The sequence below is a fragment of the Drosophila novamexicana genome, unplaced genomic scaffold (genome assembly GCF_003285875.2).
Source record: "Drosophila novamexicana strain 15010-1031.04,08,12 unplaced genomic scaffold, DnovRS2.1 tig00000121-arrow-pilon, whole genome shotgun sequence".
In the NCBI taxonomy this organism is placed as follows: domain Eukaryota; kingdom Metazoa; phylum Arthropoda; class Insecta; order Diptera; family Drosophilidae; genus Drosophila; species Drosophila novamexicana.
The window spans coordinates 1,288,747-1,304,736 of record NW_020824773.1 but is presented as its reverse complement, the minus strand read 5'-3'; the positions used below and the strand labels follow the sequence as shown (position 1 = coordinate 1,304,736).

Here is a 15,990-nt window from a genome sequence, read left to right as displayed (position 1 = left end):
ATATATTTGTAGTTTTTCAATTGCACTACAACGAAAGTCTACGTCACAATGTCAGTTCCAATATGCCAAAAAAGTCTATTTATTATAAAACTAAGCAAATTCACAAACCATATGAAATTGGCGCCATACTTAAGTTATGCAAACACGACAGACGCATTGGACAGGGCTGTTATAGCTGTCTCGCTCTGAAGAGCTTTTGGTTGCGTGCTTTTTTGGAGCTCGGCCCCAAAGCGGGCAGCGCAGCCAAACGAGCAGCAGCTGAGTTAACGGCGCACACTCTTACGCGTTAGAACATCGGGGCCGCTAAATTTGTGACCGAGACGGAGCGGCAATCCCCCGACGTTTGCACAATTTTTTTTTCGTAGATTTCTCGGTTAAAAGTTCAAAGCAAAGTGAAGCGAAGCGACAATAAAAACACACGCGCCGCAGAAAAAAAAGGTAAAATAAAGACAACAACAACAAAAACAAAAGCGAAAAGAAAGCAGCAGCAGAGGCAGCTTGAAAATCAATCGCCCAGCAGCAACAGCAACAACAACAAGTTTTTAGTTGTTTTCTTTTGTGTGCGCCGTTCGTGTATGTTTGCCTGGTCTACGCTTTGCGCGCAACATTTATTCTCGGTTTTTTATTTTGTTTTGCACATTTTATCAAGCCAAACCACCTCCAAAAAAGCGCAAAACTAGCTGTGCTCATTGCAAGGCGACAATCAGCGAAAGCAACTGTAATATTAAAAGCTCGACTTTTACACAACTTGCATGCAGCTGAAGCTTACGAAGGGGAGGCAGTGGAGGCTGCTACAGCTACAGCTACAACAACAACAACAGCAGCAGCAACAGCAGCCGCAATAAGAAGATCAAGAGCGAGAACTAAGCTTGGCCCATTGTCCAGCTGCAGCGAAGCATAGCCTGCGCAACGTCGCCTTAATGACGATGGCCATGGCACCGACCACAGCTGCTTCCGCCACCAGCACCGCCACCCCCAAAAGCCCAACACCCACACCGACCCCCAAGCTGGCCAAGTTCAAATCCTCATCGCTGGACCATGAGATCTACACGGCAAATAGACGCAGCACCATTGCCACCGCAGCCAGCGAGTGGAAAACTTTGCGAGCTCCGCTCAATGGCAGATCCGTGCATGTGGGCAGTGGCGGCAGTGCTGGAGCCGGGCCAGGGGGAATTGCTGGGCACATGACGCGCGCCGCCTCAACCTCATCGCTGGCGAGCAGCACACGCACCATGACCAACTATCAGGAGTACAAAATGGAAATTATTAATCAGGTAAGTCGCCAACAAGACGGGCGCGATAAAAAGTGATAGCTAAGAAGACCGCACCACGATATACCCTGTATTCAAGCTCAATTTATTAGCGAAGCCACATTTGAGAATATTACAAATATATGTTGTGTAATCAAAGTTGATCAGTAATCATGCAACACGTCTTAATTTCTAAAAAATTATAAAAAAAAAATAAAACTAGTTGCGACACCGTTTTTTCAACATTTTATATTCACAGGGTATATGAAAAGGCTGTGCAAACAAATTATACATTAATATATTTTGGTTAAAATTTAGGCAAATAATGAAACAGTTGGTGGTCTCATTTTTGTTTACCTAGAAAAAAATTCAATTTGAGAAAATTACCTAAGTTGTGGGCGTGGCTGTGCGGTATATAAGCCCTCCCCGCCGCTGACGTTTAATTTATAGGGTAGACTCGCAATGCACGTCTGTAAATACATATATAAATATATACACATAGATATATAGGTCTATTTATTTATGTTTTTATTTTTTAGCAATTTGTTTATCTCGGCTGATAACAAAATAAAAACCTAATATGACTGCATTTTGAGTGGAAAAGTGTTTGCACTTTTTTGTTTGCCATTAAATAATTTAGAAATATTTACCCGACCCGGCGATAGCTGCAATAACTGTTGCATTTGTTGATAAAATGTTGAGCTTGTTAACTGCAGAATGCGGGCTGCATAACTTGGCTTTGAGATAAAATACAACTTACAGTAAATGACAACAAATTATTACATATATTTAAAAAGGCATAATAAAACTTCCAGTTATAGGTCAGCTAATTAAAAGGTGTCACATAAGCTATATAAAAGACAATGCTAGAAGCTAAACTGAGATGACGAGCAAAGGAAAGATATATTCAAAAAAAACCCCTTGGTATAATGTAAACAAAATAGTTCGCTTTAAAAAAACGTTAGCCAAACAGCTGCAAACAAAACAAAGAAATTCTAAAAAAAAAAATATATTGCTGGAAAGTTTCGTAACAGCCGCAAGTTCAGTTGGGTTGATGGATCGGGCAGGCGATGGGACTGGAAACATAAAAACATATCTTCAGGCGGTAATAACTATGTCGGCGCTTGGAGAGTGCGTGGCGTAAACAAATTGGATGGATTTATAGCTTATTGAGTGTTTACAGTAAACACACGCTGGGGTGATTAACCGCTTCTGGGGAGAGTTAGCCAATAGTCAGCATTGTCAACATTTCAATAACTGGGTTAACCAAGGTCAAGTCTTTCTCGGCAATGGCATATGTCAAGTTGCCGCCAAAACACAAAGTTTCTTAATTGTTTTCAATAAGTCGGTTGGCATGACAAACGGTAATTGCGCGAAAATATATAACTACCGACTCTCGATAACAATTGCGAGCGGCATGACATTGTAAATTAAACAGACATCCATCACAGGCACATGCATATATATATATATATATATAGATCTGTAGCAGAATACAGGTGTACATCCAATGTGAGGCGTACAGTGCCAGATAAGCTCTAGACTTCCAGTTCTGTTTAGAATTTTTGAGTAGCTAATGATTAACCCACATCCCTATAAATATTTTCACTTTCTTAGCTTTCTGCACAGCTCGCACTGTTAATAATAAACCCATATTTCATTTTATTATAATGCTAAACACCCTGTAATGTTGCTGTATCGGATTAGATTATTTAATAGGGTATAATTTGGGTGTCTGAAATGTGTGCAATTTACGATCTATAACTATTTGGAGTTTGCATGCATATATATTTATGGGTACTGAGTAGCTGTGCCCAAAACGGGCAATTTAAGGGATAAATTTTGAAAATAAAGATTATTTTTACTATTATTTGTGAGAGCATAGAATGCAGTTACAACTATCAATCAAATATTTTAGAATATATATTATTAGTTCAGACTACTATATATTGATCTTCCATGGGTTATGAAACTCTCACCTTGTTAACTAGTCAGTGAATCGAACCTGCATCTTGATCAGTTCGAACCCAGTTTTCTAGTTAACTGTGAACAACCTATTAAAGGATATCTCATAGTTGAGCACACTCGATTTTGTTCCGTTTATATTATTTTTGCGAGAGTTGCATTTAATGTGCTACGTCGGCTTTCAATTTAGAACTATATTGAGGTGTGTAAAATGTGTGAATGAAATTTAGCAGGTGTCACTCGTTCAGTGATTGGCAAAAATTTCAAAATCCCAGACAAGCATAAATTTTTTGTTTTGGCCAAAAGCTAACACGAATAGCTGAAAACTGCTATAAAAACAATTCCCAATGTCGGTGCCGACAAACCCAAACAAATGGGCAAAGAAATCCAAAAGTATTTCAGAAGTGTTTCCAGAATTCATAAATTATTATGTGATTCCAAATTGGCGGAAATTTTGACTAGCAACTGATGGATACACCTGCAAATCGTGTACTCTTAGCACTGATGGCCCCATATGCCAAAGATCAAAGCTGGAGCAGCTATCAGTTGATTTGATTCGATTTGATGTGAATTGAATTGGTTATTAATTGAACTTCGTTATATTTATTTGTTTTCCCAGGGCAAGTGTCTGTGTGGGCAGTACATCAGAGCGCGACTACGACGTGCTGGGGTACTCAATCGGAAGGTGATACAAAGGCTACGCAACATATTGGAACCATCGTCACATGTGGTCTATGAGGTGTTTCCAGCGCTCAATAGCGTGAGTATCTAAATCGAACTAATGTTTATCCCGTATCTAATTAACAAGTCTTTCCATTTTTAAGATGGGCGAGGAACTGGAACGCATGCATCCGCGCGTCTACACGAACGTCTCTAGGCAGCTGTCACGTGCGCCTTTTGGTGAACTGGAGGATAGCGATATGGCGCCCATGCTGCTCAATCTGGTGGCCAAGGATCTCTTTCGGTCGAGCATCACCTGGGGCAAAATTATCTCGATATTTTCCGTCTGCGGCGGTTTTGCCATTGACTGTGTCCGCCAGGGCCACTATGACTACTTGCAGACCCTGGTTGACGGACTTGCTGAGATTATTGAGGACGATCTGGTCTACTGGCTAATCGACAATGGCGGCTGGCTGGGATTACAGAAGCATATAAGGCCGCACGTCGGTGAATTCACATTTCTGGGCTGGCTGACGCTGTTTGTGACCATTTCGGCTGGCGCCTATGTCGTTTCAAATGTTTGTAAGCGTATTGGCTGTCAATTGTATTCATTGTTATTTTAGTTTCGGGTCGTTTTTAGATATAATTGTACCCTGTAGTCAGTGAGATAAACTTGCAATCATTCCTGCTTAAAGTCGTTTAATAGCTTGTAAAGAGATCTGTTTAATGTTTGATATGATATCGATATTGATACTTGTTATATTGTTTTTGTACATATGCCTAACTTAGTGCCAATCACATAGAGCAAATAAATTACACAAACAAAACTAACTCATTTAATCAGTTTGAATTTAACCGGGTTTTTCAGTTAACAGCTCGTTTTCGGTGCTCATCTATGTAAGGCTAACAGCTTTCTGTTAAGCATCTATCGATATACGCCACAGCCAAGTATCGAAAGTAAAATATTTTCGAATATCGTTTTGCTTCTGAATATTAATTTATCGATATTGGGATATAATTTGCGACAGAAATAAAAGTGGGACTATACATATGTAGGTACCGAGTGTATAGCATATTTTTGTAGCGTTTAAACTGAAATAATGCCATGTCAGGTGCGTATCAAGCTGGAAAATAGTCGCTTGCCTTCGCTCACATTTGTAACTTTCAGGGCACGTTGGAAAAAAACCCGAGACAACAACTCCGCACTCGCACGTGGAGACAGAAAAACAAAGCAATGTTGACCATTTCATAATTGATACGTGTGCGGATGAACTCTACTACTGTGAAGATTGTGGCAACGACTTTGACAGCATCGAGTCGTATAACCAGGCGCACAGTGGGCCCGACAGCTGTTCAGGCACTGTTGAGGCCAGATCCAAGGTGACGGTGCATGCCGTGGAGATTAAAGACGAAATACAGTTCGATGACGACACAATAGACATTGATTCCATTGTGGTTGAGGATGATTTGATTGAGGAACTGGACGAGGCAAGCGAGCCCCAGCTCTGGGATGTGCTGGAAGATGATGAACCGATGCCAGCGACCGAAGCTGAAGTAGACGAAGTCGAGGAAGTGTCGAATAAATCGGAACGCTACTTCTGCTTCGATTGCCATAGCATATTCGAGACACGTCAGAGCGCCGAGGACCACAGCTGTCCACAAGCCGACGCAAATGGTGAAGCACGCAGCAAACACAACACCAAGCTGGCCAAAACGCAAACGCCAATGCGACGCAAAGTCACAGCTGCCGCAGCGGGAAGCAGCAATAGCACCAGCACCGTTTGCCACATTTGCCAAACGAAATTCAGTTCTCCCAAATGCCTCAAGTTCCACATGCGCATCCACAACAAACGTGCCTCCAAATCCATACAGGATGCGCTGCCCGTCGGCGCGCATCAGCAGTACAGCGAGCTGGATCAGTTCTATTGCGAAATATGCAACAAGAGGTCGGTATTACGCATATCTAGTAATATTGTAATTCATAGAACGACCACACCATAAGACTTTAATCCGTGGATTACTTGTCTGTAGGGATGCAAACGTTTTAATTCTTACACCCTTGAAAAGGGATTTATGAGTTTGTCAGGAACTGCAACTAGCACTTATCCCATAAAGACCAGCAGAGGTTTTAGATGTACCTTACCCCCTATCAACGACAAATATCATGTGCGTCCAATACTGACAGGATACACGTCACGTTAAATAAACCTTCACATATATGTTTTCTATGCAAACTCTTCCTTATATTACTCGGATCAGACCAGTAAATCCCATATCAGCATTAATGGAATTGTTAGTTGGCTGCAGAGTTTTTTTATGAACAACTTTTTGCTTTGCATTATTTTAAAATCAAACTCAGCCATAACGAGTTTCTATTATATTTCACATTGGCACGCCTGCTAGGATTCATGAATCATTCATCATTTTCTCCTAGGTTCCTTGTAGATATGTTTGGTATACTTTGTAAAGTCCTCGCATTGCAAGGGTTTCTACCTGGACCAGTTTTGGTGACTTCAATCGTGAATAATAAATAATCGACATTTACCATTTCATTGCAGCTTCGAGCAGAATCTGTTGACTGTGCACAAGCAGATGCATCAGAGCCAGAAGCAGTTCTTGTGCGGCACATGTAATCGAAAGTTCGATAATGTGACCAACTATGAGATGCATCTGAAAATTCATGAACGCCATGCGCTGAACAACAACAGCAACGCCAATAAAAAGCCCGCCAATCTAAACAAGGATAAACCAGGATTCGCCTGTCAATACTGCGAGCGCGTCTTCTCGCGGCCCTATGAAAAGGTGAAGCACGAGCGCGTCCACACTGGCGAGAAGCCCTACAGCTGCGAGGTGTGCGGCAAAACGTTTCGCGTTTCCTACTCGCTGACGCTCCACCTGCGCACGCACACAAACATACGGCCGTATGTGTGCACCACCTGCAATAAGCGGTATGTAATGTGGTTCTAGAGTCTTCCATATGCTTAACCTCTTTGTAAATTTGCGTTGCGCAGCTTCAAGTCGCACCAGGTATACTCGCATCATTTGCGCATTCACAGCTCGGAGCGTCTGTATGTTTGTGATAGCTGCCCGAAGTCCTTTCGCACCTCCGTACAGCTCTACGCGCATAAGAATACGCACACGAAGCCTTATCAGTGCGCCGTCTGCAATCGTCCCTTTGCCTCGTTGTATGCCGTCAAGGCGCACATGTCGACCCACCGAACTGGCGACGCGAAAAGCATCAGCAGTGCGGCCATCAAAAGCCAGCAGATATCCAACAAATATTGGTGCGTTACTTGCGGTGCGGAGTATGCGCGACCCTTTGCTCTGCGTCTGCACATGAAGGCAGCCCATGGCCATCCAGACGATGCGGACACACGACTGGCCAGAGTAGCCGCCACAGACGAGGATGAGATTATTGTTCCAGACACCGAAACGGCGGTACTCATAGCGGCGGCCAAGGCAGATTCAGCCTATCTAAATGCAGCCGCCAATGATGTAGACGTTATGGGTGCGGTGCCGAAATATGAGGAGTGCATTGAAGTATCCACAGATGCGGTAGGTATTTAAATATATTGACCTGTTAGACATTGAAGAACAAGGCACAGGCCAAGCGTCACAGCTCGACATCGCTGTAGGAAAATTTTTAAAACTATGAATATTTGAACAGGGTTATAAGGAATCCCACTTTAACCCCTGGTCGCCCTCCAGGCGACTTTTGATCTATAGCTATAGATGCTTATTTGAGTAGAAGGGATAAAAGGATATTTACACTTACAACCGAACTAACATTTTTAATTTGAACAGAGCTTTAATGAAATTGTAACAATTCTCTTGCAGTTCGATGTGGAGACCTTTCACAACGAGGAGATCATCACCGACTGGCTAAAGTAAAATTCCATTTGGACAACACGCGAATTAGGAAACAAACTTTTATTGGAACATAACTGTCACATTAACTAGTAAATATTTATTGCTGGCGTACATTGAGACCAGTCCATTGGGTTGGATGTTGCATAGAGTGTAATGTATAAGTTAAGAGAATTGAAATCATTTAACTACAACTACTTGCAAAATATAATCTAAATAATGACTTAAAAACATAAAAAATGTGTTTATTGGTTATTAGCATTTGTAACTATTCGGCCTGAGCCTCCTGCTCGTCGCTGTCATCCTCGTCGCATATTTCTTTGAGCACTTCAACCAGATTCTTAGCTTCGTCGAGTTCTTTGCGCATTGTGTCCATTTCCTCCTCCAGACCTTCGATGCGTTCATGCAAATGCCGATTCTCGTTGAGCGTCTCCTCCAGCGCAACGCGTCGCTGCTCCGAGAGCAGTTTGTAGTAGTTCTCGCCGGGCTCGCACTCACTGGTCAGATCATCGGCTGTGATGGGCTTGTCGGCATCGTTGGCGGCAACAATTGATTCTGTTTGTGTATCGGCGTCCTGTGTTGTTATTTGTGTTGTTGTGGCGGCTGCATCGACGCATTTGCGTTTGCCATATTTGGGCGTTATATTGACGCCGGCCTTTAAGCGACTAAGCTGATCCACGATGGAGACGCGTCCGAGTCCCGTAAGATTCTCCTTGTCGTTGGCGTTCGTGTTCGCCTGCAGTGGCTTTAGCGTTTTGCGTTGTTGCTTCAGATGCTCCTGTTGCTCGGCCTCGCTCTCGACTTGAATGTAAACTCGTGCAGCGCCCGTGGACATTTTCAAGTCTTTTCGTTGTACGTTTATTTCGCTTAATGCGCTATATTTATTAACACATTAAATTATGCGCTTTGGCTTGTGATTTTCGGTTCTCAGTTGTGATGGCCGCCAAAAAGATGCCGCGTGCAGATGCTCAACACTGTTTGGCATGCATTTTACAGCACTGTAAGGGCTGTCACATTTGCTGCCTATTAGAGTATTTAAATGCCAATAATGCTAGCTGGTTACACTGTTGGTTATTTTCGCAAGGGTGGCAACGCCGTGCGTTAACAGCTGATAGCGGACGCGCATGCAAACGTTTTGCGGCTTTTGTTGCCCTTTTCTTTGCAAATAATTGCAAAATGGCTGAAAAAACAACACAAGCGCTGCAAATCGAGCTGAATTTTGTAAGTATATAGTGGCTGTTGTTTACTTCAGTTTTTCGCTAACTGCACATCTTTAGGATGAAGAGGATGTTCCGTATGAGGAGGAGATTCTACGCAATGCCTATTCCGTCAAGCACTGGCTGCGCTACATCGATCACAAGGCGAAGGCGCCCAATAATGGCGTTAACTTGGTGTACGAGCGCGCATTGAAAGAGCTGCCCGGCAGCTACAAGATCTGGTATAACTATTTGCGTACGCGCAGGAAGCAGGTGCGGGGCAAAATACCCACAGATCCCATGTACGAGCAAGTGAACAACACATTCGAACGGGCGCTGGTCTTCATGCACAAGATGCCACGCATCTGGATGGACTATGGGGTATTCATGAGCTCACAGTGCCGCATAACGCGTACGCGTCACGTTTTTGATCGTGCTCTGCGCGCGTTGCCCATAACGCAGCACGGACGGATCTGGCCACTGTACTTGAAGTTTGTGCAGCGCTACGAGATGCCCGAAACGGCGCTGCGTGTTTACAGGCGATATCTGAAGCTGTTTCCCGAGGATGCCGAGGAGTATGTGGCCTACTTGCAGGTAAGATTGTTTTATTTAGAAAAACAATGCTTTCTGTAACATGGATTTATCGCCGTAGGAGGCAGAGCGTCTGGATGAGGCTGCACAGCAACTGGCGCACATTGTGGACAATGAGCACTTTGTCTCAAAGCACGGCAAGTCGAATCATCAGCTGTGGAACGAGCTCTGCGACATGATATCAAAGCATCCGCACAAAGTGCATTCACTGAATGTGGATGCGATCATTCGTGGTGGCCTGCGTCGTTACACGGATCAGTTGGGCCACCTGTGGAACTCCCTGGCCGATTACTATGTCCGCTCCGGTTTGTTTGATCGTGCTCGTGACATCTATGAGGAGGCCATACAAACGGTGACCACGGTGCGGGACTTTACCCAAGTCTTCGATGAGTATGCGCAGTTTGAGGAGTTGTCATTGAACAAGCGCATGGAACAGGTGGCGAATGATGAGTACGCAAACGAGGAGGATGACATTGATGTAGAGCTGCGTCTCTCACGCTTCGAGTATCTGATGGAGCGCCGCCTGCTGCTGCTCAATAGCGTGCTGCTACGCCAGAATCCGCACAATGTGCATGAGTGGCACAAGCGGGTGAAACTGTATGAGGATAAGCCGGAGGATATCATCAACACATATACGGAAGCAGTGCAGACGGTGCAGCCAAAGCAGGCAGTGGGTCAGCTGCACACGTTATGGGTGGAGTTTGCCAAGTTCTACGAGGCCAACGGGCAGGTGGAGGATGCCCGTGTGGTCTTTGAGCGTGGCACGCAAGTGGAATACGTCAAGGTGGAACACTTGGCGGCCGTGTGGTGCGAGTGGGCCGAAATGGAGCTGCGTCAGCAGCAATTCGAAGCAGCGCTCAAGTTGATGCAGCTCGCCACAGCCATGCCTAAGCGAAAGGTTGCCTATCATGATGAGACGGAAACGGTGCAAATGCGCCTTTATAAATCTCTAAAAGTGTGGTCTATGTACGCTGACCTGGAAGAATCCTTTGGCACTTTCAAGACTTGTAAGGCGGTCTACGAGCGCATCATTGACCTTAAGATTTGCACGCCGCAAATAATCATCAATTACGGTCTCTTCCTGGAAGAGCACAATTACTATGAGGAGGCCTATCGCGCATACGAAAAGGGCATTGCGCTGTTTAAATGGCCGAATGTCTATGACATTTGGAATTCCTATCTAACCAAGTTTCTGGAACGTTATGGCGGCACCAAACTGGAGCGTGCACGTGATCTTTTCGAGCAGTGCCTGGACCAGTGTCCGCCAGAGCATGCCAAGTATTTCTATTTGCTCTATGCTAAGCTCGAGGAGGAGCATGGACTGGCGCGACATGCCATGGCCGTTTACGATCGCGCCACCAGCGCTGTTAAAGAGGAGGAGATGTTTGACATGTACAACATATTCATCAAAAAAGCAGCCGAAATTTATGGACTACCGCGCACACGTGAGATTTATGAAAAGGCCATCGAGGCGCTGCCAGAGCAGAACATGCGGCACATGTGCGTCAAGTTTGCGGAGCTGGAGACCAAACTTGGCGAGGTGGATCGTGCCAGGGCCATCTATGCGCATTGCTCACAGGCAAGTTGCTTCTGGACAATCAATTTGTAAATTAAAATTATAATTATTATATTTTATTTATTGTTTTAAGGTTTGCGATCCGCGTATTACCGCCGACTTTTGGCAAACATGGAAGGAGTTTGAGGTGCGTCATGGCAACGAGGACACCATGCGTGAAATGCTACGCATCAAGCGCTCTGTGCAGGCCACCTACAATACTCAGGTCAACATGATGGCTGCCCAGTTTCTCAATACGACCAATGGCGCTGCCGCCGATGCGGGTGCCGGCCCAGGCACTAGCTCCGATGCCATGCGCTTGCTGGAGGAGAAGGCGCGACAGGCAGCATCGGAGGCCAAACAGAAGCCAGTCGAGAAGGCTGCGTCCAATATTATGTTTGTGCGCGGCGAGACGCAAGGCGGTGCCAAGGGCAAGGACAATACTGTCATCAATCCCGATGAGATTGACATTGGCGACAGCGACGAGGACGAAGATGATGAGGCAGAAGACGCTGGCACTGAACACGCCCCAGAAGGCGTCACGGCCACGGCGACCAAAACCGATGATGAGGGTCTCATCATGAAGAAGCTGCGTTTCGAACAAAAAGCCATTCCTGCCAAGGTCTTCGGCAGCCTTAAGCCCAACAATCAACAAGACTCCGATGAGGAATAAAAGGAAAAATAATTATAAAAGCCGTAAAAATGTTGTAAGAGAAATGTTTTCCTCATTTGATACGAAAATGTAATAGTTTCTCAAGCACTAAGTTAAACGAACTTCAAACAAATAAATAAACAATTGCTTGAAATCGAAACGGACTTTTACTGACTCTGCTACTAGAGTCTTAAACAATAGTAAGACGCAGTAATATATATATCATTATATATATTACTATAATCTTTTTATATCAGCGTAAATCTTTTCACATCGGGCGACTATATTTCATACCATTCCAGCGGAATTATGTTCCTTGAAATATTGCAAATAAATCGGTTGTAATAATTTAAAAGGATCGATCCACTATTCCAGTTTTCTTTCTGAATGCTCAACAAGTTCACATTATTATATTATTTATATATTTATTATATATTTGTAATGCTGGTTTTGGCGACCTTCAGTCAAAACAATATTTATTTAATATTTATTTATATAATCTTAATCAAACAGGAATGCCAGACCTGTTCCTGTGTTCTTTGTATAAACTTTTGATTTTAAAAACTGAGGAGGCCAAGTGTTGCATGTCGGCTGGTATAGCACTCAGTAGGACTCAGTACACTAGGAATATTCACAATCAAATCACATAAATTTTCGGAAGAGCTTAGAAAAACAATACATTACTAAAATAGTTCTTAGAATACTGAAACACACGAAGAGTTACCACGATGATGCTAGCAACACGTACGGGCAATGCATTCTACAAGAATGTGCAGCTGTACAAGCGGATGCATGTATCGAAATCTTGGATGCAAGTCAATACGAATGAGGGCATCCTGAGAAGACCCTGGCATATCCGTAGCTTGACTGCGATTCAGCAGTGGCGGCGCTATGCCACAAAATGCGATGAGTCAGCCGTTGTAAAGGGCGTTGTGGTGGGCGTATACACCAAGGAGGGCGACAGGGAGCCCAAGCTGACGTCCAGTGGTGAGAAGTTTGATGATCGAGCACAGGGCAAAATCTCGGAGTTGGTGCGCGAGACAAACATGAAGGGTGATCTGGGCAAGGGATTAGTTTTTATGAATGTGGATCCGGAATTCAGTGCCGTTGCCGTGGTGGGCCTGGGACAGGAGGGCGCTGGCTTCAATGACCTGGAAATGATTGATGAGGGCATGGAGAACGCACGCGTTGCTGCCGGCGTTGGGGCTCGTGCCCTGCAATTGCAGGGCGTCACGGATGTCTTCGTGGATTCCATGGAATATCCGGAGCAAGCGGCCGAGGGCAGCGCTTTGGCCATTTGGCGATACAATAGCAATCGCCGTAAACAGGATCGCACACACATACCCAAACTGGAGCTGTATGATTCACCCGATGTGGATGCATGGACGCGTGGACTCTTCAAAGCCGAATCACAAAATTTGGCAAGACGCTTGAGTGATGCGCCGGCCAATCAGATGACGCCCACCATATTCGCACAGTCTACTGTGGATGCACTGTGTCCGTGCGGTGTGAGCGTCGACATACGCTCCATGGACTGGATCGAGGAGAATCGTCTCAACTCGTTTCTAATGGTCGCCAAGGGCAGCTGTGAGCCGCCTGTTGTACTGGAGATCAACTACTGCGGCACCGCGCCCGAGGACAAGCCTATCCTGCTGCTTGGCAAGGGCCTCACCTACAACAGCGGGGGCCTCTGCCTGCGTCCCAAGGACTGTATGCAAATGTATCGCGGCTGCATGGCCGGCGCTGCTGTCTGTGTGGCCACCATACGAGCCGCGGCAGCTCTGTCGCTGCCATTGAACATTAGTGCGGTGCTGCCGCTCTGCGAGAATATGCCGTCCGGGATGGCCGTAAAGCCGGGGGATGTGGTCACCCTGCTGAACGGCAAGACACTGGGCATTAAGGATGTCAGCAAGGCCGGCGTGGTGGTGATGGCGGATCCCCTCATCTATGCCCAAGCCAATTTCAAGCCTCGCCTCGTCGTGGACATTGCCACCTTGGGCTATGGCGTCTGCTGTGGTCTTGGCGGCAGCGCTGCGGGCATCTTCAGCAATTCGAACTTTGTGTTCAAGCAGTTTGAAAAGGCTGGCGGCTTGACTGGCGATCGTTTGTGGCGCTTGCCGCTTTGGAATTACTTTAAACGACTGATCTCACCCAATATCACCTACGACATTAGCAATCGAGGCCGTGGACCCGCCTCCAGCTGCATAGCTGCTGCCGTGCTGCACGAGCTGGTGCCTTGCGTGGACTGGGCCCACATTGATATCCGCAACGTGGGCATGTTGACTCGTTACGCTCCGTTGCCGTACTTGCTCCGCGATCGCATGACTGGTCGTCCCACACGCACTATCATCCAGTTCCTTTACCAGATGGCCTGTCCAGACAACAAGTAGACACTTGCATCTACAATAAGTTAGAAATTTTTACTTTATTATTTTTATCAACTTGATTAGTTAGTCACGTTTCTATTTCAACATTTTCAAAATTATTCGTTATTTTTTGAGTTGTTGAAATGGTGGGGGGAAGAACACCCAAGAACACCCAACGTATATTAAGCAAAATTTTACTGTAAACCACAATACTAGTTAAACCACATACTAGTTAGTAGTATGACAGCAATGTATGAAGATTAAAAAAGATATATGTGCATGTATATATGGACTTTAACAATCGGGTGATTTCAGCTTGGGAAATTTTAATCGTTTAAGAAACACTATTTATTTGAGAATATATTTTTCAAAATGGTGGTAAAGGAAGAAGTTGGCGTTTTGCTTTTAAGCAAACTGTGCAGCTGAGTACAGGGTATTTTCTAGTCACAATCACTTTATTAGAGAAGTGCTCTTTACTAATGCACAGTGCATAGGGAAGGCATAGTATTAAATCCTTAGTATGTGCTTGGCTGAGGTTTCCTCTCGGCTGTCTCCTGGTTACAGGGTACACGATATTCGTTCATGTTTACGCATTGCACTCAGCTTTTGACATCTATTGGGCATACCCCTACCTTTTACTACTATGCCCAAGGTCCATTATTTAGTGTATTCATCAGTGGGGTCAGCTTCACATCCGACTCGTTGCATATTTGAGCTGTCATTTAATTAATTTAATTGAGCGAAATGCGCCCAAAAGTGTTTTTAAATTGCGAGGTGGCCGCAGTGTCTGCTTCTGTAACTCGCTGTTGCTTTTTGTAGCCTACTTCTGGGCGGCTTATTAGGCTAATTGCGTAAAGTTGGCTTTAATGAGTCGAAAAACGGTGCCAAGCCTGGCCACAAAAAGACACAAAGCGTGCGGCAACGTTGTTGTTGTTATTTTTGTTGTTGTTGCTGTTGTTGCTGCTGCCAGCTCTGTTGTTGTGCTGTGGGCTTTGAATTTATGACACGGCTTTAATGGGCTAACTGGGTTAATGCTCATCCCTCATCATGAACCATGATAACCCCGCACCCTGGCAACCTGCCTCCAGCTCTCTCCTCAAGCGACTTTGTGGTATTTGGATAGTTTACCCAGCACCAGCAACATAAATTTTGACAATTAAGCAAACATTTTGCGCTCAGCCCCGCCAAGTTGGCAACTGGGATAGGTTCTTCAGTGGAGCACACAGCGTAAATTCACAGCCAGCATTACGCAGCTGCTAAGCCAAGCTGCTCGCCAAGTATCTCTCAACACCGCGACATTTTGCACAAGTCATTAGGCCAACGAAATGATAATTTTGAAGCATTTTTGCATTTTCCAATTTGCAAATACACTAAAATACTACAATTGCTGAAAGTGTTTACAATAACTGATACAGTTTGTCTGGGCATTGATGGGAGCAATAATTATTTCTAATTATTGAAGCTAACTCTAAAAGACTCTTAGGAAATGTAAGACTCTTTGGGACCTAAATATATTTTGCCCTTCAAATAGGGCAATCTTTATTAATTTAAATTTTAAGCCCCAAAAATGTTTTGAGATGGAGATAAATGTAATCTTTCAATACATTTTTGGAGCTCACAGAAAGTTGTTTGTGAAAAAACTGACCTAATTATTCTGTATATTTAGAGTAGTGCTGACTTATCTATACACTTATATTAAAGAAACCTTGAAAAGAAATAAATATTATGCTACAAAATTGAAATTTTAGACTCCTATATAAATAAGCTAGCTAAAAATTATAAATATACAACACCCAAGTTTAATTTACTCTTACTAAATATATGAAACATTTATTTTTAGATTTTCTTTCTATATAAAAATAAATTCAAATCTAACAAACATAATTTT

The 15,990-nt window shown here is 44.3% G+C and overlaps 5 protein-coding genes across 6 annotated transcripts; 4 read left to right on the top strand and 1 right to left on the bottom strand.

Moving 5' to 3' along the window:
- Nucleotides 1–95: 95 nt before the first annotated feature.
- LOC115758023 (bcl-2-related ovarian killer protein homolog B) lies at nucleotides 96–4,683 on the top strand. 2 transcript variants are annotated; one of them, XM_030698528.1, is made up of 4 exons: nucleotides 96–438; nucleotides 650–1,274; nucleotides 3,835–3,975; nucleotides 4,040–4,683. In XM_030698528.1, the coding sequence occupies exons 2-4, from the start codon at nucleotides 921–923 to the stop codon at nucleotides 4,496–4,498; spliced, it is 954 nt and encodes a 317-aa protein (XP_030554388.1). In that variant the 5' UTR covers nucleotides 96–438; nucleotides 650–920; the 3' UTR covers nucleotides 4,499–4,683. The 2 variants fall into 2 exon arrangements, with proteins under 2 accessions (XP_030554388.1, XP_030554387.1); XM_030698527.1 differs by lacking the exon at nucleotides 96–438 and having other exon boundaries at nucleotides 502–1,274.
- Nucleotides 4,684–4,908: 225 nt separating this feature from the next.
- LOC115757971 (zinc finger protein 391) lies at nucleotides 4,909–7,793 on the top strand. The gene is made up of 5 exons (XM_030698454.1): nucleotides 4,909–4,987; nucleotides 5,044–5,821; nucleotides 6,434–6,823; nucleotides 6,887–7,430; nucleotides 7,713–7,793. The coding sequence occupies exons 1-5, from the start codon at nucleotides 4,981–4,983 to the stop codon at nucleotides 7,764–7,766; spliced, it is 1,773 nt and encodes a 590-aa protein (XP_030554314.1). The 5' UTR covers nucleotides 4,909–4,980; the 3' UTR covers nucleotides 7,767–7,793.
- Nucleotides 7,794–7,991: 198 nt separating this feature from the next.
- Nucleotides 7,992–8,705, bottom strand: LOC115757972. The gene has a single exon (XM_030698455.1). It carries the CDS (start codon nucleotides 8,575–8,577, stop codon nucleotides 8,011–8,013), a length of 567 nt encoding a protein of 188 aa, XP_030554315.1. The 5' UTR covers nucleotides 8,578–8,705; the 3' UTR covers nucleotides 7,992–8,010.
- A 141-nt stretch (nucleotides 8,706–8,846) lies between these two features.
- On the top strand, nucleotides 8,847–11,855 carry LOC115758001 (pre-mRNA-splicing factor SYF1). The gene is made up of 4 exons (XM_030698495.1): nucleotides 8,847–8,963; nucleotides 9,020–9,532; nucleotides 9,591–11,108; nucleotides 11,179–11,855. Exons 1-4 carry the CDS (start codon nucleotides 8,919–8,921, stop codon nucleotides 11,755–11,757), a joined length of 2,655 nt encoding a protein of 884 aa, XP_030554355.1. The 5' UTR covers nucleotides 8,847–8,918; the 3' UTR covers nucleotides 11,758–11,855.
- A 495-nt stretch (nucleotides 11,856–12,350) lies between these two features.
- Nucleotides 12,351–14,386, top strand: LOC115757956 (cytosol aminopeptidase). Its single transcript, XM_030698431.1, has one exon. It carries the CDS (start codon nucleotides 12,465–12,467, stop codon nucleotides 14,124–14,126), a length of 1,662 nt encoding a protein of 553 aa, XP_030554291.1. The 5' UTR covers nucleotides 12,351–12,464; the 3' UTR covers nucleotides 14,127–14,386.
- Nucleotides 14,387–15,990: the final 1,604 nt, after the last annotated feature.

What these genes read in the sequence shown, in the direction of transcription:
- LOC115758023 (XM_030698528.1), top strand. Translation starts at nt 921, where the DNA reads ATGACGATGGCCATGGCACCGACCACAGCTGCTTCCGCCACCAGCACC. An exon ending in AAATGGAAATTATTAATCAG is followed by an intron (nt 1,275 to 3,834) that starts GTAAGTCGCCAA and finishes TTGTTTTCCCAG; the next exon opens with GGCAAGTGTCTGTGTGGGCA. An exon ending in TGTTTCCAGCGCTCAATAGC is followed by an intron (nt 3,976 to 4,039) that starts GTGAGTATCTAA and finishes TCCATTTTTAAG; the next exon opens with ATGGGCGAGGAACTGGAACG.
- LOC115758001 (XM_030698495.1), top strand. Translation starts at nt 8,919, where the DNA reads ATGGCTGAAAAAACAACACAAGCGCTGCAAATCGAGCTGAATTTT. An exon ending in TGCAAATCGAGCTGAATTTT is followed by an intron (nt 8,964 to 9,019) that starts GTAAGTATATAG and finishes GCACATCTTTAG; the next exon opens with GATGAAGAGGATGTTCCGTA. An exon ending in TCTATGCGCATTGCTCACAG is followed by an intron (nt 11,109 to 11,178) that starts GCAAGTTGCTTC and finishes TATTGTTTTAAG; the next exon opens with GTTTGCGATCCGCGTATTAC.
- LOC115757972 (XM_030698455.1), bottom strand. Translation starts at nt 8,577, where the DNA reads ATGTCCACGGGCGCTGCACGAGTTTACATTCAAGTCGAGAGCGAGGCC.
- LOC115757956 (XM_030698431.1), top strand. Translation starts at nt 12,465, where the DNA reads ATGATGCTAGCAACACGTACGGGCAATGCATTCTACAAGAATGTGCAG.
- LOC115757971 (XM_030698454.1), top strand. An exon ending in TGCGAAATATGCAACAAGAG is followed by an intron (nt 5,822 to 6,433) that starts GTCGGTATTACG and finishes ATTTCATTGCAG; the next exon opens with CTTCGAGCAGAATCTGTTGA. An exon ending in TTGAAGTATCCACAGATGCG is followed by an intron (nt 7,431 to 7,712) that starts GTAGGTATTTAA and finishes ATTCTCTTGCAG; the next exon opens with TTCGATGTGGAGACCTTTCA.